The 14,640-nt window shown below is 44.7% G+C and overlaps 1 protein-coding gene across 24 annotated transcripts; it reads left to right on the top strand.

Annotated features, from left to right (window-relative positions):
• Positions 1-356: 356 nt before the first annotated feature.
• On the top strand, positions 357-14,604 carry LOC6547098. Of its 24 annotated transcripts, none has more exons than XR_003407843.1 (17): positions 357-392; positions 1,372-1,744; positions 7,052-7,527; positions 7,687-7,809; positions 8,609-8,710; positions 8,775-8,954; positions 9,080-9,289; positions 9,802-10,013; positions 10,073-10,490; positions 10,683-10,709; positions 10,917-11,123; positions 11,228-11,654; positions 12,517-12,676; positions 12,745-12,852; positions 12,932-13,087; positions 13,286-13,944; positions 14,208-14,604. XR_003407843.1 is itself a non-coding variant. In XM_015156683.2 (16 exons), the coding sequence occupies exons 3-16, from the start codon at positions 7,102-7,104 to the stop codon at positions 14,254-14,256; spliced, it is 2,712 nt and encodes a 903-aa protein (XP_015012169.1). In that variant the 5' UTR covers positions 357-392; positions 1,372-1,744; positions 7,052-7,101; the 3' UTR covers positions 14,257-14,604. The 24 variants fall into 24 exon arrangements, 16 of the variants coding, with proteins under 16 accessions (XP_015012169.1, XP_026835796.1, XP_015012176.1 ...); XR_003407844.1 differs by having other exon boundaries at positions 365-387; XR_003407845.1 differs by lacking the exon at positions 1,372-1,744.
• Positions 14,605-14,640: the final 36 nt, after the last annotated feature.

Below are 14,640 nucleotides of genomic sequence, written 5' to 3'. Positions count from 1 at the left end.
TATTTTTCGGACCAATTCATTTTGAAATCGAATTCAATAATATGAATTTTAAAAATGAAGAGATTTTGCTAGGTTTGCCATGTTCATAAAATCAAGAAATATTTGTGTTCACATTTCGTCGTTCAAAAGTAGCTGATTTTCCGCCAAATGGATTTTTGGGCTGATAATCTTTCATTATTTTTATAGAAACTCCGAAATTAAGAGAAAAAATTTAGTCTTGATCGAATTTCAGCAACCATGTTGCGCAACATTTGCATGGAGCAACAAGTGCCTAAACATTGTTCTCGATACCAATAGGACAAGTATCGATAACCGCCCATGTTCTCTCTTTACTCTTTTAACATTCATGTTACGAACGAATGTTATTCTCTCTTTGACATTCAACGAGTAAGGTTGGTGTTCGTTTCGTTCGCGGATGAAAAATAAAATAGCGGCGGCAATATTTCTTATTGTTCTAGTGCTCAACCGAAAAGAAAAACAGAAATCAAAGAAAAAGGAAACAAAAGAATAAAACGAAAGCACAGTCGTTAGCCGTGTGTTCGTTGTGTATGGGAAATTTGGCAAGAAACCGCAAAAATATTTGTTGTACCGCAGCAAAATATTTAAAAAGCATTGCAGAAATATACAATTTAACATATAAACTGTGCGCGCGTGTTTCTGTGTGTGTGTGCGTGTGTGTATGTGCTGCTTGTTTTACAGAAAACAATTTATTATAATGCCGAACTTTAATTGAAATTAAAGAATGCCGAATGCAGCGTTCTTCATTGATGCTGCAAACAGCTGATTGTTCGCCGCTCTCTCTTCCTCTTCTGCGGTTGTTGTTGTTGTTGTGGCTGGGAAAATTGAAATGTTGACCAAGTTTAAATAGAAAACCACTAAATCGAATGTGTGGCACAGTAAGGTGTCAGTGTAAACTAGTCAAAACTAAATTCGGGTAGTACAGTGTAAAGCGCACAAAGGCCCACAAACAATCTACATAATTTGAATGTTATAATTTCTTATCGAAGGCACTTAAATATCTGAGAAACAATCACAAAAGAAACTTTAATGGGCAAGCGGAAGCAACCCACGACATTGAACTTAAGTTTGAATACAGCACAGGCGAACTTGAATAACTCGATTGTACTTTATTTAAACTTGAGTGGCTTCTACTATTCAGTTTTTGATTATCTGTAACTTGCGTGGCTTCGCATGATTTGGATTTAAATATTGTGGAATTCGTCACGCTTTCAATTATTTTTGGTTGCAAGAAAGTCCATTTAAAGTACAACAAATTCAGATTTACACTTTAGCTTTTAGCATCAAAAGTATTGTTATTGTTTAAAATTCGGCAGTTTTAAACAAAAGTTCAATTGTTTCTATCAATTTTAGTTAATTTTACGGAAGTTTGTAAAATTCTTCACACGTCTACTCGATTTGCCTCGCTTCCCTCTTCGCTTCTCCTTTATCGCCATCTTCGCAACGAACAGAGTGACAACAAAAATACAAAAAGGGGAAGAACAATAACAAACGAAACGAAAGAATTCCATCATCAACGCGAGAAGAGCACGACTATCGTCTATCTCGCTTCAGCGAAATAGATAAATAATTTGAAAAACATTAAGTAATAAAATACGAAACGGCATTATTTTTGAGACAAGAATAATCGGCAGTGTTTTGGTAGAACTTTTTTTCTTTTTGGCACTAAATCGAAATTTGTAGCAATATTATTTGCTAACGTGGCCTTTAAAATTCGGTCAACCGTGTGAGTAGAGCATATAAAAATTCAGTGAAAACACCATTTGTTTACTATGTGTGCCAAGCTTTTCCGCCCGTCACCACCCCCGTTTGCCAACCAACCACCCACCCACCCCTCTCCCTTATCGATTTGCCTTTCGCACAGAGAAATTGCTGGCCCCAAATTACTGGCTCTGGAATTAAATGAAACTTTTACAATTTTCGGCCACCTAACTCACGTGCAAACCATACTGAAACACACGCACCTGAATTCTGAATACCCACCAATATCGCAGGGCTTTTAAGCTTTTTGTCACTAATCAATCACGGGGTATTTGCATTTGCATTTTATAAATATGTTTCCTAACACCTGAAAACAAGTACATTTCCCCGACAAGCCGCGGAATCAGGGCTAAAAAGCATAACATGTGTGGTTAAGGTTACGCTTGTGATTTCTCCCTAAGTAACGCCATCCATTTTTACTTCCACGAACCACACAAATTGCAACACACTCGTCCTGCGGATTCAACTATATTCAACTTTAATTACGTCTACGAATTGCGTTCTTTGATGCGGTAAGTGAAGCAAACCCTGTTCCCAAATAGAAAAACACCCCATCTTTTCGCTGAGCTCAGGGTTTGCCCCATTTGGGCTTGGTTTTTATTCTGGGTGTGTTCCTAATGGCTCTATGAAGACATTCCGGCGATCCTCTGTGCGATAGAGGCCCAAATAGCGTGCTTCGTCCATCTGCAACCCTCGTTTCTAGTTCCGTATCTCTCTACACCCCTGGAAGCCACCCCAAAATGTGGAAACTGTGTCACTGGCTGTTGGCGCTGTTGAAAGCCAGGAAAACTAGGCAAGGGAAAACTTTGCACTGGGAAAAGCATTACGTACTCTTGCATATATTGTTAAATACGCAATAAACGTTTAAGTGTTAATAAATAGCATAACACTTGCAGGTTTTACCCAATTAGATTCATTTAACATTCCTCAAAATGTAGTAAATGCTTTATAGATGAAACGGAAGTATTCAGTTATATGTTTTTGGCACTAGAAAGTAGTTACAAGTCCATTACATTTTATTATCACTTAAGCCTTTCCTATAACAGTTTAAAGTTCATTTTTAGACTGCCACTCTGGATGACTAAACAAAACTTAAGATAATTTTTTGCTCGTGTAACGGGCTGCACTTTCCAACCCCTCCTGGTATTCTCTTCACTCTTTGCTCGCGAACATTTTCTCTCTCACACGGCGCATCCTTTGCCGGTCAAAGCTTTTCCTCTGAACACTTCTGAAAAGCAACTTCCAGGAAAAGGGAAAATTATGTTCTTGGGTAAACAAGCAAATATACCGTGAACTGTGAACACTCTCTACGATTCTGGCCAGATTTGCTTGGCGCTCGGCACGTTGACAAATCAATGCGGGGGCCCTAAATTATTTAGTGGTTGCCCTGGCAACCCTGGCCCTCAAATGGGTGCCCAAACGTGGTCAAAACAATTGGCCCCGAAGTTCAAATACCTTGAGGAAAAGGCTGGTGGCGAGTAAATTGACCGCCAGCTATATTTGCAGGCCCATCATTCAGATAGGGAACGGAAACCCGGGGAAAAATCAATAAGCCGGGAGCAGGCACTTTCCTTGGGCGGAATGTGTAACGCCTTCGCCTGCTTAAAACTCATATTCACAGAGCGAAAATCGATGGGTTCTCGGGACCAGTTTGAATCGATAAACGAGTTTTTGAATAGGCCAAAGTCGAAAGGTTCCGAAACGCGGTTTGTCTGTCTCAGCGAGTTGTGTAAATGGCTGTGCTGCTTTGCTGAGCTGAACTTTGGCTGGCACAAAAGTGAAGCACGCAACTGGCCCTTTCCCCTTTGACCTCTGACGTGGTCTCTTTCAGTTGCGTGCTGACATGCCTTGGGATCAAGCTGCGTATGCTTGATGTCTCTTGTTGCAAATCAAGCATACGCCCTGTCTGCCCCGCCAGCCACTTCCTTTCGCATTTCCAAATTTAGCTCAACCTTGACACTTTGAAATGGCAAACACGTCGGAGTTCGCTCGTTGATATCGATGCCATAGGGTAATAGATTAATCGGGCTCTGTTGAAGTGCCATTCCATTCGGAGGCTCTTCATGCATGGATGACTGATTAGAGCTTTCTCGACGGCACGAGTGCACTTAAATAAATGGGTGCTCCCCATGTAATAACTGCTATGACTGCTGGCAAATGGTATGCAATCAATTCGAAGTGATGGAAAACTTACGTACTTCAAGATCAACTAATTGTCAAGGTCGTGGACAGCCAAATTTAAATACTCTGCCAAGAGTATTTACTGCTGCCAATCAGCAGTAAATTACTTTCGAATCCTAAAACATAAGCTGCCCGCCAGCAGTAAATTACTTTCGAGTAGTAAAACATAACCTATTTTATTAATTTTAGTGCTGTGTGAATCTGAGCCGGCGCCTTATCAATTTGAATTAAACACAAAGACTGAACACTCATTATTCACTGGCATGACATCATGTTCGAGAGTTTTTGGATCTGTTTATTTTATTTTTTATTGATATTTTATTGACCCATTGAGGGAGCAATCAAGATGGCCCGTTGCCGTCTTCATTGCAAGGTGCCAAGATCCATATCGAGTCATAATGCTAATTCATTAATGGCTATTAAATGCGATAAGTGCAAGACTGTGATAAGATAAGGTGACTCAAGTGTGTGTTCCCCGCCTAACTTTTCGTACTGATTTATGTACTCGTATGTCACATATATTACATTTTGGCGACCTTCAGAGCTGTGGTTGGTTCTACTCCGATCGCCGGCTTTCGATCGGATGGGATCGGCTTGGATTGGATTGTATTGGATTGGATTACCCAATCTCTATTTTTAGGTCTGGCGTGGTAACGGAAGTCATTTTCAATATTCATTCGCATTTGAATGTGATTAGCAATGCGCACTTGCATCTCAAAATGTTTGCACACCGAATACCTTGCTGAAAGTACTGAGACCTCAGAAAACAAAAAGTAGGCACTAAGAATACACGGCGGGTGACGCAATTTTCATAGGTTCGCCACTCGGAAGGCGGGGCCATTCAACCCGAAACCTCTGACCCCCTTGGAGGTTTGTGGGGGCAATTAAAACGGAAGTACTGCCAACCTGTTGCCGTTGCCGTTGCCGTTGCCCAAGCTCGTCAAATTCGAGCTTGGGAAGCCAAAGCCACTTGGCCAATAGTTTGCATGTGCCGCACACTTTCGCATTAATTAGCCAGGCCCAGCGGCTCTTCTGGGAATATGGACTATTACCACACGAGCTTGCACATCTTTCACACGGCGGAAAGTGGCTCATATGGGTGAATTATTTCAATGAGGAGTTGGCCGGAGGCACCTGAAAATATGCTAATTAAGAAAAGAGTTTTTGGGTTTAACTTGTAAGTTAATTAGAGAATTAAAGTTCTTGGTTTCTTCGCATCGTACACATGTTAGTTTGCATAGGTAAATTGTACTTGTTGCATTTCGTGTCTCTAGAGCAGTTTTCCCTAATGATGTGTACGCTTTTCCCACACGCCCGTTAGATCGCAGATCTCTGTCAATCAGGGGGCAATGGGAACATGTGTACTACTAGGGCGGCTGCTGCATGCCCCAGGGGGGCGTGGCAGACGGCATTTTCCCCAACGCGATTTGTGTGCGCTTGCCAAGGGCTAAAAATAGCCGCGAGTACTTGTTGCTCTCGTAGTCGCCCTCTCGCTCGCACCTACGTTTTCCTACAACCCCCCGCCCCCACCACATTTTCACGCCCCTCCGCAGCGCCCTTGGTGTCCACATAATGGCGAGGGGTCAATAGACGACGTGCCAGTGGATGAGAATGCTCGAAAAGTCTTTCTGTTTCGTACTTGCTGGGATTGGAGCTTGGAGAGTGGAAAAGCAGAGAAGCAGAAAAGCAGAAAAGCCAAGTGGAAAATCAGTGGCGCAGAAAGCCGAAGAATGTAGCGGACGCAGGCAGAGAAAAGGGTTTATTAAATGATTAAAAACGTTCATAAAAAAGGCGAATGTGTGTGGTTTGCCACAAAGACTTGTAGTATTACTATGCTGGTAATTGAAATAAGTACATTTAATACCTGGCCTGCATCAGTTATACATATTTTTTCCAGTGCTTTTAAATGGCGTGCGTGGCTGCAGAGAAAAAGAAGCAAAAATAACACTGCCATTATTTGATATAAAGCAGATAATCGCCAGCATAATGGCGCTTTTGTTATTGTTTTTCTATCGCCAAAAACGCTTAGCGCATTTTCGCATTTTCGTATTTTCGCGAAAATTCAGCAATGAATGGGACGAGGGCACAATGTGTTTTCAGTATTAACTGCAACAAGTGCCAAGGGGAATGAAACGAAAACACATGTTCTATATTCGCCGCAAGTCCCATTGTCGAATGCCAATTTCCTCGAATGTTTCTAATAAATCCGTGTAATGCAAACACCAGAAGCGGTGGGAACGAAGCAAACAGTGAAGGGTCTAAAAATAAAGGCAGAACAAACATATTATAAACAATAAAGTGAAGTCGTAAATAGTGTGGCGCTCCTCATCGGCAAACTAGTCTTACGTCATCGCATTTCCTTCCCTGTCGCAACCCAAAAAACCATGACGTCAATAGGAGCCAACAAATAGCAGAAGAATGGAATAGTTGGAGTCGCGCTCAGCTAAATGGATAACAAGTGTTCACATCTCTGACACGAGCTACTGGCGCCGGCGCAGTATCTTTCGCTCGGACTCGTACTGTCGGATACAGATACCTTTGCATCTGAGAATGCCGCTCGCCGCGGAGAGCGAAGATCCCAAAGATGCCATCCGATTCGAATCGATTTGCATGCGAGCAGTTCATTTCATTTCAGTTGAGTTCTGTTTCAGTTCGGTTCGGTTTGGTTCCGTTTTCAAATATTTCGATTTTTTTCATTTACATTATTTGCTCAAGCAAATACACATTTAAGCTATTATAAACAATTGAAGTTGGAAATATTTAAGCGATTATCATTTTCTTAACTTCCTGCGGATTGTGTGCCTTTGTGAGTGGCCAGTTTTTCCCAACGTTTCATATTTTCCCCCAAAAGAAAATTGTACAAACTCTATAAATAGAATACGACGGGGACGGTTGGCTAGCAGGGGGATTAAGATCTTTCATGGCTGCCCCGATACACAAATTGCTCTCATCTCAACCTCATCCCATTTCGGAGATACTCTCGCCAGATGAGAAACACCCACTAAAAGACTCTATTCCCGCAGAACGATAACGACGATGACGACGATCTGTGGGATTAACGCGGCCTGGAACTGAACGATGGATCTAGCAGATCAAATCGATGACTATATCTGTTCGTTCGAGGGACTTGGTGACTTAACAATGGACTCCCTGGCCATCTTCATTTTCCTGTGGGCCGTGCTGGCCCTCTTCTCCGTGTGGCTCATCAAGCTGCTCTACCACAAGTATCTCAACAAGGACAAGGCGGCCAGTGCGGCCAACAGTCGCCAGACGAGCGTGGCCCCCACATCCGGATCACCCTCGTCCGGCGCCGGCAAGACGGAGAAGCGTCTCTCGGAGCCGCGCGACCTGCTGGCCACCAAGAGCAAGGTGGAAAGCCTGGACCTATCCAAGCCTCTGACCGGCGCATCCGCAGGTCGAGGACGCTCATCGGCCTCGCCCTTGAACACCGGTGGTGCAGCCGCCGGCGGTCCACGTCGTCGGGTGGTGCGCCAGAGTTCCACTGGGCCAGAGAATCGCAAGAAGCGATACGTCCCACCGCCGTCGAATGTCGTGGGTCCAGAAACGGTAAGAATATACAATATTAATAACCATATATAGATACATAAGCGACTTGGAACTTAGAACTGCAGACTGCATTAAGGAAGTAATTTAGATACTTTAATGTTTATACTTTTGAACCCCCATTTAAGCCAGTCAACTGATCGGTTTGCCTTTATTCTTCAGAGCTCCGTCACCTGGACCAGCCAGGTGTTCCGCTGGCTTTATAGCGACCTGGTCATCGTCAACGAGCTGCTCATGTCCTGGGTAATTGCCATCAACGACACGCTGCGCAAGTCTGTGGAGGAGGTGAGTCTCGGTCGGAGGATGGCTAAATGACATCATGCGGCCAGCAGCTTTGACATCATACATGCTCCGGGCCCTGATGTCATGGCTGAGCCCGACTTGGTCTTTATTGGCCGGGCATTAACCTTTGTTCTTGGCCCGCCACGACATTCAACTTGAAATCGATGTTCAGCTGCTTGGCCCCAGCGCTTTTCCCCTCCTCCAGCCAACTGGCGAACTGGGAACTCGCTCAGCCGTAACTGATGTCAAAACGCGTTTTGTTTTCAGTTTTCTATACCGTGTAGTATTTAGCTCGACGAGCTTATAGTGTTCGTTTACAAAATTGCCACAGGAAACCGGAATGCCGAAATCTGAGACCTAAATAAGCTTGTATATGATTTTAAAAAGTGTTAAAAGAAGGCTAACTTGAGTAGGTCATCTATGGGACTTAATTTGAATACTAACTAGTTGATTTATTGATATTCATATGGTTTTTGCTATTCGTCACCATTCCAGTAAATTAACGTGAATATGGAAAGCCTTTTTTCGGCTAGAGGGTATCAAAAATGGAAATACACGGTTCAGCCTCGCTTGCTTTCCTCCGATTCGCTTTTTTATCGCCTTTTACGTGATCGGAGCCAGTCGTAGGCCAAGGTCGGAATTCAGTCGTTAGTCATTATCCCGTCTCTGAATTATAGCCCCGAAAACGCTGCTGAATTACGTAATTCGCGAATAAAACATCCAGCGACGGCAAGGAGCCCATCTGTTTCATTGTATACAAGTGTTTCATATCGTATAAACGTATATTCCTTTCCTCTTGCAGCATGGAGTGGCCGTTGAAGTGGTGCGAGTGCTCCCCGACAGTCCTGCGCCCGGATTGAATAATATATTCTGTAATTGCGATGAAAACAATCCCGCTGATATGGTAATTAAGTCAATGGTTTGAAATGGCGTCCTTAATCACTTGAGAACCCCTCAAATCAACACAGCTCATCACCTTTGACTGCGACGCAATGCCGGTGCTGCAGGTGAAGACCTTCCGCCAGAAGTCGGGCAAGGTGGAGACCTCCCACTACAAGGTCACCGTGTCCAGGTTCCGCGCCCGCATGGCCATTCCCATGAACTACAACAGCCTCAAGGGTGAGATGCGAGTCGAGGGCTATCCGGATGTGAGTAACTCTTGAAACTAACTCATGGCACTGATTAAAGTTAGATTAGCTTGTGTGTTTCTTGCGCTGCTATTTTGGCACAATTTTAAGCCACTAATAACCGAAATTCTTATCCTATTACACAGGTTCGCATTGCGATGAACAGTGTGGGTGCCATCAAGGCAATGGATCAGGACGAGCAGCAGCTGCAGACGGTGATCAGCGACATCCTGACGACGGCCCTGCGCGACACCGTCTATCCGGTGGACTTCTCCATCTACTCCACCTGTCCGCGGGCCGAGGTGGAGCCCCTGGACCTGCCCGTAATCTATCCGGTTCACTATGACTCGCTGGCGGTGAGCGTCGGGAGCAGTGAGAAGATGCCAGCTCCCGTATTCGTGGCAGTGTTGTGTTCATTGTTCTCTGTACTCCTGTGTCCTAGTACACTTGTCATCGCACACAGCACTCGACTCGAGACTATCTGTACAGTGTTGTCATCCAACGAAACAAACAGACACTTCTCATTGCTCTCGTCCTCCCCTGTGTTTATGGAATTCGCCTTTTCGATATACATATATCTTTCAGCCCATCGCTCGTGTTTCCGTTGAGAGTTCGTTTTGTTACCCCTTATGATCCCTGATGATCGCGGAAAGTAAAAAGAACTATCTTTGCGCTCTCTCTTTTCAGGGCAACCAATACTTTCAATATTATTACAATTACTAGAGTCTGTCACGCATTAGTTCCTTATTAAAGGCGAATTTCATAAGCCCCTAATTCCGTCTTTTTATCGCCTCCCCGTGACTTCTTTCTATTCTCTGTCTCTCACTGCACTCACTCATCGCATGTTGTCCTCCTACAATTCACACAGCACAACATGGAGCACCACTTGGGCGGCGTGGGATTGAGGGACTCCCAACACATGGTTTCCGGCCGTCGGCTGCTGGTGAAGATCGTCAAGGGCGATGGAATCAGGGATGCCCAGAATCCCTATGTGGTCATTGAGATGGACGAGCCGGCCCAGAAGAACCAGACGGGCACTCAGCGTGGCAGCAAACCCTTCTGGGATGAGCACTTCCTCTTGTAAGTGGTCTCTGATGTCGAATTGGTCACCAATAACCAGGCCTTTATTTCAATTGCAGTGAACTCTCCCCTCAATCAGCCGAGATCCTGTTCGAGGTGTATGACCATCCGGTGATTGCCTCAGATCCGCCCAAGTTCCTGGGCCTCGGCCTGGTTGGCATCGATGAGCTGGCCGTTGGACCCGCATCCACTCAGCAGCTGCAGCTGCAACCACGCCCCTATGAGACGCAGCCCGTTTCGGGAGCCATCACCGTGGACTTTGTGTTCATCGAGGGTGCCGAAATCCCGGCGGGCACCCGTCCACAGCGTCTCAAGGAGGCACTGCGTCTCAGCACGCCGGCCATTAACGAACACATCCGGAATGGAGCGGATCTGGCGGATGCAGCCGTAAAAGCTCTGCAGGATGGAGCGCTCTCGAGCAGCGGAAGTGGCGGACAACCCAGCAAGAGCACTTTGATCATCCACAGCGTGCAGCGGGTGAGTTTACGAGTGTGTGGCAAAAATGGGTTCACGGTTATCGAGGATACATATCTCTGGACAATATTCAATTTTGTTTTCCTGGGTTTCATACATTTCGTGCCCTCCTTTTCCGCATTCTACGATTTTATAATTTCCTTTTGCGTTTCTTTAATTTTATTTCATTTCATTTCCGCCTCCGATCCCGCCCAGAATTCGAGCAGCCCGAATGCATTTAAGGTAAACACCCAGACCTGGTCATCATTTCTTCAATCGTTCTTTTGAGTTATCTGAGTTACTGCGTCTCTAATCCCGCCCTCATGATGGTTTACAAGTCATGTAGGCTAGTAGTATTTAAGCCAAGCTAATGTCAAAATGTTTCTCGTTCTGTTTGCTCTGCCTAACCCCCAAATTGCGCTTCTCTAACCAAATCCTCGAACCGATCAGGTTGAGTTGAACAGAGATGGCCAAATCGAGGTGACCGAAACGGCGACGGAGTTGGATCAGGCAGTGGCCCAGGCCTTTGAGCGGGCAGCCAACGAGGCGCAAACCGAGCTCGAGCTGGAGCTGGCCAAGGAGGAGAAGGTCAGCCAGTTGGGCGAGGCCCTCATCGATTCAGGTAACGGCACCGTCAACGAGGACAGCACCGCGGAGGTAAGTACACTGAGTTCAAGAAGTTCACCTTCACCGGCATGGCATGCAGTTTGAGTTTAGAGCTGGAGAGGATTAGCCCTTAATAACCGTTGAATCACTTGCAGTTTGGCCAGCCCAATGCCGCCTCATCGCCCAATGGCAGCAGTTACCACAACAACTACAGCCTCAATGGCAACGGCAACTCCCATGGCGCCGCATCGGGCGGATACAACAGTCTGCCACGAAACGGTGGTGCCCAGCAGCTGGCACAGCACTCCGGTTTGTTGGAGGGCCATGACTTGGTCGACGATCGCGGGCGCAGCAAAAAACGTAATTTCTTTGGCACCCTGAAGAAGCGGCTCAGCCGCTCCAAGACACGCACCCTCTCGGCCGATCAACCTAATAATAACAGTCATAAGTCACTATCAGCCACCAACTCGAATACAACAACAGCCACCGGATACCCTCGAACAGCCACCGGAACCCTCAATGGTGATTCTTCCCGTTCATTATCTGTCGATCGTGGCACTCTGTCCAAAAGCAATTCACTTGGTAATTACCATCCAGTCACAGTCCTCCGCCAGTGTCCACGTTTTAACCATTTGAGCTCGGCTTAGCGCACATTTTTTGGACTACTGCATTCTGCTAATAACTCTGCGAAGGAATATCATATTTCAAAATCAGCCCATATCAACATTAATTATTAACTATTAACTGCTTATGGCACTGCAAAATTTTGTGTTTCTAATACCTATATTAAGTTTTTAATCATTTTGGCTCTCTTTTCATATGTCAATTTCTTCGCTTGCTTATACAATGCGTAATTCGGACTTCAGCCTTAATAGTATTTACCAATCATGAGTCAAATCATCATCTTCCATACATCATAGCTCATGAATAACATTAATACTAAGTGTAAATTGCTTTTCTCCCTTAATCTTTAAGTACCCCAGATTTTGTACCATTCAACGCTTATATTAACTATATGGTTATCTGTATCTGTATTTGTATCTACATCTGTTGTCTGTCTTATCTTCTCTCCCCTAACACAATACCCATCAACTGCTAACCGAACTGTGATCCACAACACGAATCTGTATGTATTCCATGGTTCCGACACACGCACATGAAACACTTATTTCCTTAAACACACAAAACGGTTGAATATTTTGTAAATATTTGGGTTTATTTTTGGATTTTGGCTATTGATTTCTCCTTTATATAATCTTTAATTCGACTTGGTTTTGATTATTTCTCACACTCCTCTCCTATTATTTTCTTTTGTTTATTTTCATATGTGCAAAATATGATTTGATGGGTCCTAACGGGTGCTTGGTTTGTGTGCCACTCTCAACGTGCCGCATAAAAATTAAAAAACAAAAAACAAACACACACTAAAATTAATAAAACGCAGGACCACGCATGGGCATTGGTCACTCCATCACCGACCACTCACGACGCTCCTCAATTTCAGAATCCTCGGCCATCTCAGGCTTCTCCTCGGCCAGCAATAAAACCTATGTGCACGAGGCCTCCACCCTGGTGCTGGAGACCATCGAGAATGGCATAAAGCGGTGAGTTTCGATCGACTGTTCGCCTTCCTCAGCCTCTGACGAGCCCGTTCCTTGTGCATCCCCTTTAGCCACTTCATTGTGCCTTTGGCCATCGCCCAGAGACCGCGCTGGCGTCGCAAGGGCACCAAGCTGCACATCTACAACGACCACACCTTCATCGCCAAGCATTTGAGCGGGTAAGCTTCAGGCAGTCCACATAGGTTATTTGGTATATGTATATGCACATATGTAACTAACGCACCCTTGGCATTCCAGAAGCGGCCTGCAGTGCTCCATCTGCATGAAGTCCATACCACGGAGGCCCGGAAAGCAGGGCTACGAGTGCCGCGACTGCCAGCTGATTTGTCACAAGCAGTGCCACATACGGGCACCCCAAGCATGTCCCAATCCCACGGTGCTCTCCATGGAACTGTAAGTGCATCTGAGTCCCCGCCAGCTCTTGTCCCTGTCCTCTACCCGACTCCACCCCGGATATTTGAGGGAACTACGAACTCCTAACCAATACCCAATACTAATTTATTAATTTCGTTTTATTTTTCTCTTTTCACACACAACACACAACACACAATACGCACGCACACACCCACCCAAAAAACCAAAACCAAACAGAACGTCATTTCCGGTACTCACAGAGAGAGATATAAACCTAGTTAACTAAATCCTTATTTTGTGACCAATCCAACCATCTGAATACTATTCTTTTGTAAAAACCTTGAGTCCGCCAAATGCAGTTGGATATTTACCAAGAGCAATTTTTGATTTACTCATTCCTCCCGATTGGCGTCAGAAATGAAAATTTCTGCCTCGTTTTCCGGCTTTCGCTACCATCCCACAACATCCCAGTACCACAGTCACCTCGCTTGGCCGCGCTGTTTCATTATGTGTATAAACCTTCTGGGCACTAATTTGAGCTCTTTTTCTCATCGCACCCCACACCAAATACCAAAAACCATCACCGACCAACCCACCACATGGACACAGGATGGCCAGTGAGGAGTAGAAGGTCTCAGCCACATCACAGCATCTTTAGCCAGTTAAATACCATTCTTAAATGCTCCCCGAGCGATGTGCGAGTTCATTCTGACGCCATTAATTTCAAAAGAACATACACAATCCCCTTCGATTTCTTCGATTTGAACGCAAACAAAAAAGATACAGACAAGAAAATGAAATGAAAACTAAAACTCCAGGGTTCTAGATCCCTGCCGCTGCAGTTTTGAGAGGTTCGCGCATTTTCCAGTTGACCCTTTGGCCACTGGAAAATCGGGGTAAGCTGCAACGCATTCGCATGAAGTTCCTTGTTCTGCTCCACTGTGTTGTGTACTAAATTAACACTCTCGTTCGGTTATGATCGCACTACGATCCATACTTACACTTGTGCAATTGCTGCTGCAATTACTCCTAATGAAGGCTGTTCAGTTTATTCGTTCAGATTCGGCCTAATACTGTTTGAAGCTTGTTTTCCCATTGTTTACCACTGCTTGCAACTGCCTAGACAAATCTAACGTTCGTTTTTCTCTTATTTTCGCAGAACTAAACTTAATTCAGCGGCGGCAGACCGCAGCATACGGAAGCTGTGAATTTGGGGAATACCCTGGGATCCATCCAGCCCAAACCGAGAAACCTTAATCGAATAATACCCTAGTTACATAGAATTGAAGGAGCTGTGCAAACCATCTTCTTCAGCTTGGAAACCCTCGATACATTACGTTATTTATTTATACACTCACGCGAACGCAACACACATGTGCAATAAGTTCTTTGGATTCGTTTTTAACCCATTTCTCCGTGTCAATGTGCTCGAGCCCTTTGATATTTTGTATTTTCTACAAACACGAATAATAATTGTACAAAATAAAAGTGAATTAGGGTTTTTTAAATTAAACAACAAATGCGGTGAATCAATAAAGTTGTGATCACTAATAATAGCGGTTATCAAAGTAGCATTCTTTCTATTTGTTGAA

Source organism: Drosophila erecta, unplaced genomic scaffold (assembly GCF_003286155.1).
Source record: "Drosophila erecta strain 14021-0224.00,06,07 unplaced genomic scaffold, DereRS2 tig00000092-arrow-pilon, whole genome shotgun sequence".
Classification (NCBI taxonomy): Eukaryota; Metazoa; Arthropoda; class Insecta; order Diptera; family Drosophilidae; genus Drosophila; species Drosophila erecta.
Note: the sequence above shows the minus strand (reverse complement) of the source record. Positions and strands in the feature narration are given on the sequence as shown.

What these genes read in the sequence shown, in the direction of transcription:
- LOC6547098 (XM_015156680.2), top strand. Translation starts at nt 7,039, where the DNA reads ATGGATCTAGCAGATCAAATCGATGACTATATCTGTTCGTTCGAGGGA. An exon ending in TGGGATGAGCACTTCCTCTT is followed by an intron (nt 10,014 to 10,072) that starts GTAAGTGGTCTC and finishes TTTCAATTGCAG; the next exon opens with TGAACTCTCCCCTCAATCAG. An exon ending in ACGAGGACAGCACCGCGGAG is followed by an intron (nt 11,124 to 11,227) that starts GTAAGTACACTG and finishes AATCACTTGCAG; the next exon opens with TTTGGCCAGCCCAATGCCGC.